This window comes from Megascapheus bottae, chromosome 25, assembly GCF_031878675.1.
Source record: "Megascapheus bottae isolate mThoBot1 chromosome 25, mThoBot2.hap1, whole genome shotgun sequence".
NCBI lineage: Eukaryota > Metazoa > Chordata > Mammalia > Rodentia > Geomyidae > Megascapheus > Megascapheus bottae.
In genome coordinates, this window is record NC_143533.1 from 21,890,126 (window position 1) to 21,905,493 (window position 15,368).

At 42.2% G+C, this 15,368-nt stretch overlaps 1 protein-coding gene across 3 annotated transcripts in view; it reads right to left on the minus strand.

Annotated features, from left to right (window-relative positions):
- The window catches only part of Stard9 (StAR related lipid transfer domain containing 9), a 78,274-nt gene that overhangs the window by 51,620 nt on the left and 11,286 nt on the right, over positions 1-15,368 (minus strand). For all 3 annotated transcript variants that reach the window (XR_016532617.1, XM_090318528.1, XM_090318527.1), the window contains exon 4: positions 545-661. Coding sequence is in view for 2 of the 3 variants with exons in the window: in XM_090318528.1 (XP_090174654.1) it covers positions 545-661 (117 nt within the window). In the remaining variant the exon portion in view is untranslated. The remainder of the gene's footprint in view (positions 1-544; positions 662-15,368) is intronic.

The window sequence follows — 15,368 nt, forward strand, 5'->3', positions numbered from 1 at the left end:
TTCAACCCTACATATTTTCAAAAGTATGGAGGTACCAACCCAATAACTAGTTCTCCTTCCTTCAAACACACAGATTAAATGCATCTCCTTTGAGCGTGGCCCCAAATCTCTGCACAGCTCAGGTGCACCAAGATTCATTTCAGGTCTCACCCATAGCAAAGGTATTAAGAAGGTTCAAGTGACAAACTTGGAAATAATAAAATATATTTAATAAGGCTGACAAAATAGGGCTGCTGTCAAAAGGAGATGTAAATTCTATGGCTTTTTTTTTCTTTTGGTCCTAGATGGATCTCAAATTTGGTACCTGATGCTTCTGTTCATTGGCTGGTGCTCTACCAACTGAGTCATGCCGCCAACCCCTTAAGGCTTTTTCTATAATTAACCAACAAGCTAATTAGTCACAGTTTGCCTTTAGTAAAATCATAAAAAATCCACTTTTAATATAGAAGAAAGTTCATGAAACCCATTGAAATCACACTTTATCTTAGAGCGGCTGGGACAGTGCAGGCTTGAGGATACGGCGGCAGTAGAAGATGATACTCACCGGTGTCCCCAGCATGGTGTATGTTTTCCCAGAGCCTGTCTGCCCATAGGCAAAAAGACATATGTTGTAGCCTTTGGCAGCCCCAGAGAGCACTTCAGTTCCCAAGTCCTGGAACACCTGGGACAACAAAAGTAAACAATATGTCACCAGTCCTTTCCAGAGCAGATTTAGAATTAGTTTATGTAACTATGATAAAGTATGACTATAAACTACCTTTTCACAAGAACCAATTCAGCGGGGCCGGGAGTTTGGCCTAATGGTAGAGTGCCTGCCTAGCATCCACGAAGACCCGGGTTCAATTCCTCGGTACCACATACATAGGAAAAAGCCAGCAAAGTCATGGATGATCAGTTCTCCTCCAGCCCCGTAGTACTATGAGCCAGACATACAAAGGACACGGTGCCAGGTGGGGTGCTCAAGTCAGCTGACCCTGTGCTGTGGTTTTGTCTGAGTATCCCATTACTTCCCTACCCATTTTTTTCTTTTCAGCTTTTCTGTCAATTATGTGAATTATCCAGTATGGTTCTAAATTGAACTACTACTCTTAATACCTCAAATCTGTGTGATCTTGGGCTAGTTATCTGAATTTTGTAAGCCTCAGTCTATCGAGCTATAAAACATGTGCTGTGTATCTAATCACAAACACTGCTGTAAGATTAAGTGAGGTCATACACAGCGGTCAGGACAATGGGACAAAGAGCAGGCTAAGTCAGGACTATGCTACTCCTTCTATGTTTTAGCAGCTGCCATTATCTTTAAGCCAGTCAAGTATCTGTTTCTTTTCTTAATGCTTCCAATATCCAGGAAGCCAGCCAAAAGTCTTGAACTTGAAGAATTGTCACGCCCTCCTGCAATCCCCCTTGCACCTCTCTCCTTTCACTGATTTTTTTTTTTTGCAGCTCTCTCCTTTCACTGATTTTTTTTTATCAGTAAAAGTGAAAATTCAGTAAGTTTCTGCTTGCGTCCTCAAATCTGGCTGGGTTAAATTCCTATAGTTTAAACACGGAGTGGTATATTTCTCTGCATTAAACAAGAGTTTGCCACCCATTTAAAGAGAGTTTGATGTCCATTTATTAGCTGGACAATTTTCCTCAAACTCTACCTTTCTTGCTAGTACCTCAGCAGGAGGTGGAATCAGAAGTACAGACAGAGCAAAGCCACATCTAGATCCAAATGTTTTTCCTTCCTTTGTAATGACTGCAAGAAAAACAAAAGGGCTGGGTGGGGTGGTGTATCCCTGTAACCTCAGCTACTCAAGATGGCAAAAATTCTGCAGTTAACACTATAACTATTAGCTGACTTATCAAAAAAGAAAAAAAAAGACAAATCTTATAATCTGAACAGTGTTACTCTACAATTTAAAATTGTTCTTCAAGGTTTACTTCCTATTGTTTTACTTTCCCCTTGAACAACCTTATGTCTCAGAATTTCTCAGAATTGGACCAGGAGTTTGGCCTAGTGGTAGAGTGCTTGTCTCGCATGCACGAAGACTTGGGTTCAATTCCTCAGTAACACATACATAGAAAAAAAGCCAGAAATGGTGCTGTTGCTCAAGTGGTAGAGCTCTAGCCTTGAGAAAGCCCAAGAGCCCAAGGACAGTAACCATCCCTCATTTCAAGGCCCAGGACTGGAAAAAAAAAAATTCTCAGAATTTCCGTACAGAGGTTTCACAAATGTTTTACAATAGACTTTGGCCAAAAGTAATGAAATATAATCCTGCTGCCATTTGAATCAGTTTTTTTGAATCTGCTTAACTCTCCACTTTCAGCTTTCCATTTGCCCATGAAGAAAATTGTACTCTTATCTCTAGTTCTACCACATGGCCATTATTAAATGATCATCATTTAAAGATTAGAGACTGACATAAACACATTTTTTCTTTTTTCTTGTTATTTTTCAAATTACCAAGAATGTTCACTTTCTGTACCAAGTAAAAAATAAAATAAATTAAAAAAACAAAACTATGAATAAAGAAAAAAAGTCTCCTCATGCTCACTCACTGAAGGACGCAAGTACTCGGATCTATATCTTTCCATACCTGTCTCCATACACCTGAGAATATTATGTTTTTGTTTTACTGAAATAGATACAGTATTTTTTTCTCACATAATATCAAACTACCATTATATTATATAGGTTATTTTATTATAAAAGTTATAGGTATAACTTGTTCGTGTATTTATACAAAGCTATAGTCATGCATGTACAGTTTAAAATAACTGAGTAGCTGGGCACGGTGGCTCATGCCTGTAATCCTAGCTACTCAGGAGGCTGAGATCTGAGGATCCCAGTTCAAAGCCAGCCCAGACACAAAAGAAAGTGATACTCTTCTCTCCGGTTAACCACTAGAAAACCAGAAATAGCACTGTGGCTAACAGGGTAGGGTGGTAGCCTTGAGCTGAAAAACTCAGGGACAGCACCCAGGCCTAGAGTCCAAGTCCCACGACCAAAAAAAAAAGAGAGATTAGAATCCTCTAAGAAATGATGCAACATGGCTTTACTGGAATAGAGTCTAGAAGACTAAATTCCATGTCATTTCCACCCTTCTAAATGGCAAACAAAAGATTCCTTGATTGTAACTGGCCATGTTGTATGTCATTAGACTTCACCTTCTAGTTCTCTTACTTACTGGACACCAGAAAAAGGCAAACACGCTTAGCATGGGCATAAGAAAGATTGTCAAGTTATTGGGTAACACAAATTAAGTTAACAAGGAGCCAGCATGGTAGCAGAAACCTGTAATGTCAGCACTTGTGATACTGAGGAAGGAAGACCTTTAGTTTATGCCTCGCCTGGGCTACGTAGCAACAGCCTGTATTAATAAGAAAAGCAAAAAAACAAGGGCCGTGGATGTGGTTCCGTGGCCTACAATGTGTATGGCTCTAGGTTTTGTCCCAGAAACACACACACACACACACACACACCTAATAAAAGTATGCTAAGTTAAGATTAATTGACACAATCAACTCTCTTGGGGACCTCTCAACAGGAAACAGAGCTACAACAGGCCTCCAAAAGTTACTGTGGAATTCCAAGCAGAAATGAGTAATGTTCCTTTGTCCTGGGGCCTGGCTGTATGACTGCTGATCATTTCCAGTTTCCTTATTTACATTCAGAGGCCTAGACTCATGACCCTATCATGGGAAGGAAGGAACGTAGGTGCTGCTCTTCCTTACTACCTCAAACAGCCCTAGCATAATGGTAAGTTTAACAGCCAGTAACAATAGCTCAAAACAGAACTGGTGGACAGTAGCTGTGCAAAAGTGGACTTGGTACTGGTCTCCCAGCCACTGGCCTAGAAAAGAACAATGAAGATGGCATTATGAAAGACCATCTGGGCACTGGTGGCTCACACCTGTAACCCTAGCTATTCAGGAAGCTGAGGACTGAAGTTCAAAGCCAGCCCTAGCAGTAAAGTCTGAGACTCTTATTCCCAATTAACCAGAAGAAAAACCTGAAGTGGCACTGTGGCTCAAAGTGGTAGAACACTATCCTTGAGCAAAAGAGCTTAGGAATGGCATCCAGGCCCTGAGTTTGAGCCCTGTGACAAAAAAGAAATAAATAATATATATATATATATATGTCAGGGTTTTCAGTCAGAAGGAAGGCCTTTATTCCTTTATTCCGTTATGTGGAACAATGCTATCTAACTACTGAGGCAAGTCATCCGGTACCTTTCTCTTCCTAATAATTAGCATATAAGGGCAAAACTCAGCAAAGAGTTTTCGGTTCTTTTGTTTTTGATAAGCTGGTGGTAGGGCTTGAACTCAAGACCTGTGTGCATTGTCCTTTAGCTTTTTTGCTCAAGGCTGCCACTTGAGCCACACCTTGACTTCCAGCTTTTTGTTAATTGTAGTAAAAATCTCAAGGATTTTTGTGCAAAGGCTGGGTTCAAACTTCAATCCTCAGATCTTAGCCTCCTGAGTAGCTGGGGTTAAAGGCATGAGCCACCAGTGTCTGGCAGCAAATGTTTTTGGCCCTCTTCCTCTTCAAAAATAGCCACTGTTCTACATTCATGTCATTTTTTTTAACATTTAGAGTTCATATGCAAGAAAAAAAAATGTGAGACTTGTCTTCCTTAGTCTGTTTTTTAATTTAAAATGATTATCTTGAGTTTCATCTATTTCCTTACAAAGTACCTAATGTTTTCCTTTACAGTTGAATTTAAAAAAAAAAACTCCACTGTATACATATAGGATATTTTCTTTATTCATTTGTTTGTGGGCACTGAAGCTGATTCCATAACTTGGCTCTTATGACTAGTACCATAGCAAACACGGCTGTGCATGTCAGTCCTGTGAGCCATATGAGCTCTGAGCTCTGACGTGGGTACTCAATTCTACCTCTGTGTAAGTATACAGAAGCGTCTATAAATATTACATAAACAAATGAGCGTGAAGGTATATCTTTTTAAATTTTTATTTCCTAAAACAATTGGTAGGCAGATTTTGCCCATAAGCTATAATTTGTCAATCACTGCTAAGAAACAACTGTCCTATTTAGGTCCAACTGCTTAAAAAACGTAAGTGGATTTGTGAGTTCCAAGCAGAAAGGGGATTAAAGCAACATGAGAGTTCTACATATACAAATAGCCTTTCAGTCCTTACAAATGAATTAAAATAGTTTATCATTGAAAATATACATTATAAGCTGGGCATTGGTGGCTCAGACCTGTAATCCTAGCTATTCAGGACGCTGAGATCTGAGATCATGGTTCAAAGCCAGTCTGGGCAGAAGTTAGGCCATGAGACGCTTAACTCCAGTTCATCACTCAGAGACCAGAAGTGGCACTGTGGCTCAAGTGATAGAGCACTGGTCTTGAGCACAAAGAGTCTCTGGGACAGCACTCAAGCCCTGAGTTCAAGCCACATGACTGACCAAAAAAAAAACAGTATACATTATAGATCACCTGAGCTAGGCAGGACTCAAGTGGCAAAGCTCTTATTTAGCAAATGCAAGACTAAAGAATAAACTTCAAATAAAATACATTTAGTTTAATAAAGTATACACACTCAATGTTTTTTGTACATTTGCAGACAATGGCCAACCAAAACCACAGTCAATTTTAGAACATTTTCATCACCCCACAAAACTCCATATCTACTAGTAGTCATTCCTCACTTCTCTCTCCCACCTCTCTCCCGAAACTGTGTTGGTTTACAAAATTCTAATTCCATAATCTTCTTCCTTATTGGTTTTCCTATATGCATATACCCTCTGTTCCTATGAGAGCAAATCAAGCATGGAGTTACTCCAAAAGCACTCTGATGGCTCCCCAGGAAGTCTGCTGGTTGTTTTGCCTGGAAACAAATATGAGCTGTAATACAATCTTCTACATATCTATTAAATAAGGTATGTACAACATGCCTCCTCAGTACCAAGGGGGAAATAAACAGCCAACATAAAACCTCGCTGATTTATTCTATTTTTAAAATGCATAATATATACATTCATTAATGAAATACACTTCTAAACTTGTAACAAAGTAGGGGAAAATTAAAGGCTGGATGTGAAGACATTAGTGGAATTCTGACAGTTTCCAATCTTATCTCATTAAGATCCTATATAAACTAAGTAAATATCCACAGAAATAAAACAGGGAAAGAAAAAATAATAGTCTCTTGGGCTTTAGGTGTCAGGAGAAGGTTGTTCAGAGAATCCATCTACAGACGTTGGAATCAGAAAAAGGAGAGACACTTGAAGAGAAAGACTGGCAAGGGATTCAAAGAAGAAAGGGGAGGAAGAGGCATTATCTATGTCCACGGAGGAGCAATTTGCTCATGGTCATGCACGTGCACTTTCAGGAGATAATCTTGATTTCTCTCAGGTCCCCACTGCTGGTGTTTCCACTCCTTTTACCCAGAGCAATCTAATATCACACATCTGCGCAATCCTTGCAAGCACATTCTATCATCTGATGTACTGCAACATTTGGTGGAGTCTGAAAAAAAGGCATCGACAGGGGGCCCCCATTTCTGTAAATCTCACTGTTGGTCTATTAGGGAACAGCCATGCTGAGTCACTCTGAAGATGCAAAGACCCATCCCACGGGAGCTCAGCTCATTTACCGCAGGGAAAAATCACAGAAATACTGTGAAATGTAGTGTAACAGTACAGGCCAACATATGAGATGTAGGCTGCTTGTATGCACAGTGTATGAAAATTCACTGTGTTGGATAGATGAATGTAGTATGTACATTTTTTTTGCCAGTCCTGGGCCTTGAACTCAAGGCCTGAGCACTGTCCTTGGGATTTCTCAAGGCTAGAACTCTACCACTTGAGCCACAGCACCACTTCAGGCTTTTTTTTTTTCTAAGTATGTGGTACCAAGGAATTGAACCTGGGTCTTTGTGCAAGCACTCTACCACTCGGCCAAACTCCTGGACCTAGTATGCACGTTTTTATTCTGTTCATGCCATTTCAATCAAGTTTTTAAACAGTGCAGGTTTTTGTTTTGTTTTGTGTGTGTGTGTCAGTCCTGGGGCTTAAACTCAGTGCCTGGGTGCTGTCCCCGAGACTCTGTGCTCAAGACACACACTTTACCATTTGAACTACAACACCAGTTTTTTGGAGTATTGGAGACAAGAAAAAGACTTTACTGCCTAGGCTAGCTTTGAACCATGATTCTTAGATTTCTGCCTCCTGAGTAGCCAGGAGTATAAGAATGAGCCACCAGGGGCCGGGAGTTTGGCCTAGTGGTTAAAGTGCTTGTCTAGCATGCATGAAGACCTGGGTTTGATTCCTCAGTACCACATACATAGAAAAAAGCTGGAAGTGGTGCTGAGGCTCAAGTAGTAGAGTTCTATCCTTGAGAAAGTCCAAGGAAAGTGCTCAGGCCCTGAGCTCAAGCCCAGGACTGGCAAAAAAAAAAAAAAAAAAAAAAAAAAAAAAAAAGCCACCAGCACCTGGCAGAGCAGTTTTTGGTAAGCAAAAAAAAAAAAAAAAAAAGGGCCGGGAGTTTGGCCTAGTGGTTAAAGTGCTTGCCTACCATGCATGAAGACCTGGGTTCGATTCCTCAGTACCACATACATAGAAAAAAGCCGGAAGTGGTGCTGAGGCTCAAGTGGTAGAGCTCTAGCCTTGAGAAAGTCCAAGGACAGTGCTCAGGCCCTGAGCTCAAGCCCAGGACTGGCAAAAAAAAAAAAAAAAAAAAAAAAAACAACAACACCCAAGCAGCTACATCCACTAAAGGCTCATTTGATCGCGTAGTGTCTAGGGCAGTGTGCTCACGACACATCAAAATATTAGAGTTGTGAGCACAGGCCCGACTACAGAAAGGCATGGGCCAGGTCCTGAGGCTTCCACAGCCTTCCTCAGCAAAGGACTTATTTAGGCAGAATGACATCCCAACAAGAAAGAATGGCGGGGGCGGGAGGGTGGCATTTGCTCTCTAGCACTTAGCCTTCTCTATGTCCCGCCATGGGTTTATGCACACTCTCCCTTTTCCTCCACCCGCTCCTCTTAGCAGACCATGGAAGAAAGCAGCAGTCCCAGGAGTGAAACCCCAGGCCTCACCCTGAGGTGCTGCACACAGAGTGTCACTCATCCCAGGCACCCATACACATTCCACAAACACTGGCTGAAGAAATGAACACATAAGCAGTATGCCCAATCCAGAATATTCACAATAAACATACAAAATAAAATTAAGACAATTTCCTAAGCTTCTCTGAAATATTGCCTGTATTAATTTGCACATATTTGATCTTCAGCCAGGATATATAAATATCACCAGTCTGCCTGCCTCGGCCTCCGCCTTCCCTCTCTCTCTTTTTGCTGGGCCTAGGCTTGGGCCTAGAACTCAGGGCCTGGACATAGTGCCTGAACTTTTTTGTTCATGCCTATCACTCTACCATTAGAGCCACACCTTCACTTCTGGCTTTTAACTGGGGATAGTTGGTTTTAATTAGTAGTTAACTGGAGAGTAGAATCTCATGAACTTCCCTGCCCAGGCTGGCTTCAAACCACAATCCTCAGATCTTAATATTCTTAGTAGTTAGAATTACAGGCATGAGCCACCAGCATCTGGCTATTTTCCTATGTTTTGTGTGTATTCACACACCTTTTGTAATGGGTTTGGTCAGCCAGTGTGTTGAGAGGTAGTCATGTAGGATTAAGCTGCTTCATTGTCTGAGTTGCTAATACTTTTATAGAAGAGAACAAGCACAGAGGATGGTGTTTCTGTTTTTAACATTCATATGTGGAAAAAAAAGGTTTCTGGCAATTATGCTGCTAGGGGCGTATTTCCTGTTTTTAATATAGTTTAGTCTGAATAGATCTCTGGAGACCAATATCAATGCTTCAGAAGCAAGTGAGCTGAGCCCCCAAAATACTTCTTGTTTCATAGCTGGGTTAATTAGCAGGGTATGCTGAACCCCATATGATTCTCAGCAACCCAAGGTATAGTTGAAGAGATTAGTTTTGAGTCTGATCTTCCTCATGCATCTCACTGGCAGGCAGGGAACTTTCTTCCTTGGATTGCTTCCTCCAATCTTAAAAGGTTGCTGGCTTCATGTTAGTCGCCAGATCTCCAAGTACACTGCTCTGGTACCACTTCTTTCACTCCAGACCTTAGACTTCAAGTTAGTTCAACCAAGCAAACAACGTCTGGCTCTACTTTAGCCTATCCAAGTTCTCAATCATTTACCAAAGAGTGCAAATGACAGAAGCCAAGACCTGAGGGGAGAGGAGAAGGAGCGGGAAGAGGAAGGAGGGGAGGGAGGGGAGGGAGGGGAGGGAGGGGAGGGGGGAGGGGGGAGGGGGGGAGGGAGGGGAGGGAGGGGAGGGAGGGGAGGAGGGGAGGGGAGGGGAGGGAGGGGAGGGAGGGGAGGAGGGGAGGGGAGGGGAGGGAGGGGAGGGAGGGGAGGAGGGGAGGGAGGGGAAGGAGGGGAAGGAGGGGAAGGAGGGGAAGGAGGGGAAGGAGGGGAAGGAGGGGAAGGAGGGGAAGGAGGGGAAGGAGGGGAAGGAGGGAAAGGAGGGGAAGGAGGGGAAGGAGGAGGAAGAAGGGGAGGAGGAGGAGGAAGAGGAGTTTGGCCTAGTGGTAGAGTGCTTGCCTAGCATGCACAAATACCCGGGTTCAATTCCTCGGTACTACATACATAGAAAAAAAGTTGGAAGTGGTGCTGAGGCTTTTTCTGAGTAGTTGATTAGAGATCAGAGTCTCACAGACTTTCCTACTGGGACTAACTTTGAACTGGGATCCTCAGATCTTAGCCTCTTGTGAACCACCAGTGCCCGGTATTTTTTAAAATTTATTTATTGTTATTGTAAAGGTGATGTATAGAGGGATTAGTGTTACATAAGTCAGGAAAGGAGTAAATTGCTTTTTGGACAATGTTACCCCTTCCCTCAGTCTTTCTCCCAGTACTCTTGTTCTCTTTAAGCAATTAACTGACAAAATGCTGGGACAACCAAAATAAAAGGGGAAACGGGAGTATCAGGCAACTTCTCAGGTTACAGATACAACCAAGAGGCCTTGTAGGTAGCAACAGGGACAGTTGTCTCAAGAGTTCTGTATTTATGCTTATGCTGCTCTGGGTCTACAAATGCCTATCAGGTTCTGACCATGCCTATCCTGCAGATAACCTCTCTCTAGACTGGACCACAGCACTCCAGATAACACCAGAAATTCCTCTTATACTTGGCTCTGATAGGAGAAAATCTAAACAAGCTTTGGTACTTTAAAATCTTTCTCTGGTTTCCACAGTTCATTTTTATAAAGGCACTTGGCATCAGCAACAAACACTAAGCGTCAAATATTTCCATCCTTCAAATGTTTCTATGAGTCTCAAAGCTATTCATAAAATTCCAAGCTTATGGAGAGAAGGAAAATAGATTAGATGAAGCCAAAAGAATGACCTTATTCCTTCAAAATCCAGCCCATGGAGATGCTCATGGAGCTGAGCAGCTTGCTGCTGGCATCAGGAACAGACTGAAACACTCTTAGTAGTCTTCCGACCCCCCGCAGGCCTGAAGGGTCCCATCCAATTATTGCACAACAAGGCTTTCTCTTAGAAACTTCTCTTCCCTCTACTTCTGTCCCATCTTGGTTGGAGAGAAAGAGCACAAGGGATGGAATGCACAGAGCTCTGCAAATATTCATGAGACAATCCTTCCACACCCACATGCTCCCCAGCTCCCCAGCACACACTGCACCAGGAGAAGGGGATGCACAGAAAACTCACAGAGGACTGTGTTTCTGTAACTAAAGCGGACTGGGAAAGGCTTCCCAAAATGAGCAGAAAGATTTAAGAAGATTAGAAGATTTCAGAAGATCAGTAGAGTGTGTGACTAGAGTGAAAGAGAAAGCCTGAGTTTGACCCTAAACACCACAAGCACACACAACTCCCCCATCCCCAGGAAAAAAACTTCAAGGAGGCAGATCCGTATTTTGATGTCATTTACCCAATTATTAAATAGTCCAACTGCCATTATTTAAGATGTGCAGCACAGGAAATAAAGAGACAGCCATGAATCAGAACGAAGGACTCCAGGGCACTCAATGGAGCATTGGCATGCTGCTCCATCACTAGAGATAAGTCTCCTGCATAAAGCGACACAATCTTATCAGCATCTGCCCTCTTGGAGCTAATTCCTCTTCAGTTTAGATTCCTCTTTACATTTCCTTCTTTTCTTGCTCCTTCAAATCCATATCCTGTTTCTGGAACTGTTCCACTTTTTTTACTCTTTCCCAAATTCACACTCTAAGTTCAGGAGATACAAGAGATGGGAGGGATACCCAGTGAAGGTTGTATTCTCTCTCTATCTAATCCTATTTTGTTTTCTTTGGAAGAGAAAAAGTTATTTGGTAGCTAACACACACCTTGAAGCCAAGCTCAAGTGGCTCACACATGTACTCCTTGCTACTCAGAAGGCTGTGATGTGAGCACTGATGTTCAAATTCAGTCAGGTAGACAAATCTGTGAGACTCTAATCTCCAGTTAACTAATAAAAAGCCAGAAATTGAAGTGAGGCTCAAATGGTAGAGAGTCACCTCTGAGGAAAAAACAGTGGGCAAGAGTGCAAAGCCCAAGTTCACGCCCTACTGCCCCCCTAAAAAAAAAGAAAGAAAAAAGAAAAATCTTCCTCAAGGGGTAAAGTGGACAGTTAGGGTAAGGGCTGTAGAAGCTGTCAAGGATGGAGGTTTTGTCCAACAGCATGGAGTTAGTGGGTGACATGAAACAGGTCCTCCAAATGATCTGATGACCCACTGACTTCCTTGAAGCAGATCGTAGATGTTTATGAGACAGAAACCTCTTGTCTTTCTTTTGTAATGGACTCGAGCCACAGATGGAAATGCTGCTTCCATGGAAGCAACCACTAAGTACAGCTTGGCCACATAAATAACACACAGTAGGCGTTCAACAGTACTCCCCACACTCTTGCAACAGAGCCATTTCTGCATCTTGAGTGAGTACAGAGACAGAGGTAGGTCTCTTCTAAAGAACAAGATAGGCTGGGCAGGGTGGCTCATGCCTATAATTCCAGCTACTTGGGAGGCAGAAATTATGAGACAGGAGAATCAAGGTTCAAAGCCAGTGTGACCAAAAAAATTATCGAGATCCTATCTCAACAAAAAAAAACTGGGCATTTTGGAATATGCCTACAATACTAGTTATGAATCTGTGGTTTGATGCTAGCCAAGACAAAAACTTGAGATCCAATCTCAACTAACATGCTAAGTATACTAATACATACCTGTAATCCTAACTACATGGAAGACAGCGGGAGGACTTCAATCTGTGGCCAGCCCATGCAACAAGCGTAAGACTCATGGGAGACTCCACATGTTAGGTGCTATCAGGAGGGGGAAGAAAAACCAAGAGTCTGTGTAGGTGACAGAGTGGAACAAACTAGAGCTAGGGATCATCTTGAATGTAATGAAAAGCCCAGCCCGTAGGTGGCATCCCTTGTGCAGGACATGAGGGCCTGGACCTGGCAATCCCATAGACAGGCAAAGCAGCACATGGAAGAAACCTCAAAGCAAGCCATGCCTACCCTAGTCTCCAGAAGGGGATACTGGGTGAAGAAAAGGAAACCATCAGATGGGCTGGGATTTGGCCTAGTGGTAGAGTGCTTGCTTAGCATGCACGAAGACCCAGGTTCGATTCCTCGGTACCACATACATAGAAAAAGCCAGCAGTGGCGCTGTGGCTCAAGTGGTAGAGCTCTAGCCTTGAGAAAGCTCAAGGACAGTGCTCAGGCCCTGAGTTCAAGCCCCCAAACTGGCAAAAAAAAAAAAAAAAAAAAGGAAGAAAGAAAGTTGTCAGAATTGGCACAGTAGAAAAGTGCTTGTAGAACCAATCACCGTCCAGACATAAAGACAGTGCTTACTTCAGAAACAGATATGTTGGCACCAAAATATGCTACCTACTCTAGTTCTTATGTCCAGAGAATTCAGGTAAGGTGTAAAGAGCTGTGAAAGTAACAGGCAGGTTAGAAGGGACATTCACATAATAGGTTCTCTCCAGAAAGAGAACGATCCTGAGAAGCTTACAGTCTATTGAGTGGCTGGCTGAATCTTCTAGAACTTTAAAGTTGCCATATATCAGGATTGAAAAATGTTGTACAAGCTAATTCTTGTACTATTACTTGCAACTCATCATGTTCTCTACTTAGGAACATGTGTCACTTGTCTTATGGCTAAGACTGACATATCTGCATGTTGAATGCATGGGAGGTGCACTACATTTACAGCCATTTCCTCTTGGGTCCTACAGTCCAGGCCTTTAGTCTTTTTCAGGAATGTGTGTGGCTTCCCTTTGATGCCTCTCCAACTTCTTAGTATCATGATACTGAAAGTCCAGAAGTAGTGAAAATATTCACAAAGAGTCTGTAATTCTCTCCCAGTGGGCAACAAGGTAGTCTGTGTGTTAGTGTTCAGTGTATTATGAAGACCAAACAAATATTTTTAAAAATCAGCAACCATAATCATCATCATAATGATTACTTTTCATTTTGAGTGCGATGTTTGCAGAGAGAAAAATTCCTCACTTAAATGATTTTTTGAAAAGGTTTTCGGCACTGTATTTTAGACAAATAACAGATTATTTTAAAATAAAGACTCCTAGGAGAATAGGAGCAATGGCTTTCCACAAAGAGCTGGGTAGCTTTGTGTTCCTGGATCTGCTTTCTGTTGACTCAGTCGGGGTTTGTTTTGAACAGTCACTTATGGCTCTTGATGGGCAAAGCTGAGCTAATGTTCCTCATGGAAACTTTTACAAACACAATTACCCAAACACAATACATCTGAGTAGAGGACTCTCCCTCCAGCAGATGTTTCTCACCTGCAGGAAGTTAGCTCAGTTTTCCAAATAGAGTATGCTGGTCCCAAAAGGAATCATACCCAGATCCAGAAAAATGAGATTTTTTTCAAATGTAGTTCAACTTTTGAGGAAAAAGTATAGGACTTGCTTCTCTAATACAGTGATGATGTGCATCACAACAGGGACTCCAGCCACAACATTAAATAACTCATGTCTCTAAATATTAGGCCGGCACCTTCCATCACTATATCATTTCTTCCTCCCAGTATCTCTTTGAAACATAAATGAGTATTACTACTAATACCAGGATGCAGTCAGACGCTGGTGGCTCACACTTGTAATCCTAGCTACGCATGAGCCTGAGATCCGAGAATCACAGTCGAAAGCCAGCCCAGGCAGGAAAGTCTGTGACAACCCCTGTCCAACTAATAACAGGAAGTAGCACTGTGGCTCCAAGTGGTAAAGTGCTAACCTTGAGTAAAAAAGCTCAAAGACAGTTCCCAGGCCCTGAGTTCAAGTCTGACACACACTGACACACACACACACAGATTCAGAGAGATAAAACAACTTGTCCAGGGGCAGGGAGTTTGGCCTAGTGGTTAAAGTGCTTGCCTAGCATGCACGAAGACCCGGGTTCGATTCCTCGGTACCACACACATAGAAAAAAAGCTGGAAGTGGTGCTGAGGCTCACGTGGTAGAGCTCTAGCCTTGAGAAAGTCCAAGGACAGTGCTCAGGCCCTGAGCTCAAGCCCAGGACTGGAAAAAAAAAAAAAAAAAAAAAAGGAAAGAAGAAAAACAACAACTTGTGCAAGTTATCAAGTGGCTGTGCCTGAATTCAAACCCAGTCTGATTTCAAAGGGAAAACAAATTGACCTTTATATAGATCCAAGCCAGATAAAATTTAGGCCAATGTTTAAAAAATTTTGTTCTATAAGTCCAAATATTAGAAGTGAAAATACAATTTATACCGACAAATATGGCTGCAAGAATGGGACACTGGTGACATTCAAGCCAGAAAATGGACATGACAGGTGTATGACCCCTAACACTTCCCATTCCTGATCTACAGGAGTCACCCGGTAAGAAATACATCCTAGGTTTGTACATGGGATCATCTGAATGTAAAGTTCATGGTTTTCATGATGCTACTGTGCAAAACGCAAACAAAAAGGAGGACATGGGAAAGGAAGGGATGGGAGATTGGAGACCCGGGATACAGAGGCACTGGCCTCTAGGGACTTGATCCTTCACTACTGAACTTAAAAAAAAAGCAATGCTTCCAAAGTACTGGGATTCCATTTAGGTGAACAAATGATTTAAACACATCTGAATCCAAGTCAGAAGGTGTGATCCAGCGATGGTAGAGATGTAACTCAGGCTAAGTAGAAGAAGCATGAGTAACTCATGCTAAGTAGAAACACGAATAACAGCACAGGCTGTCTGAGCCCATTTACATGGCATTATGGGTCAGACAAACTACACAATCAAGAAACAGATTAGTAGCTATCAGCAGTTAGGGTAGGAAAAAAGAAGTACAGAAACAACCAATAAAGGCATG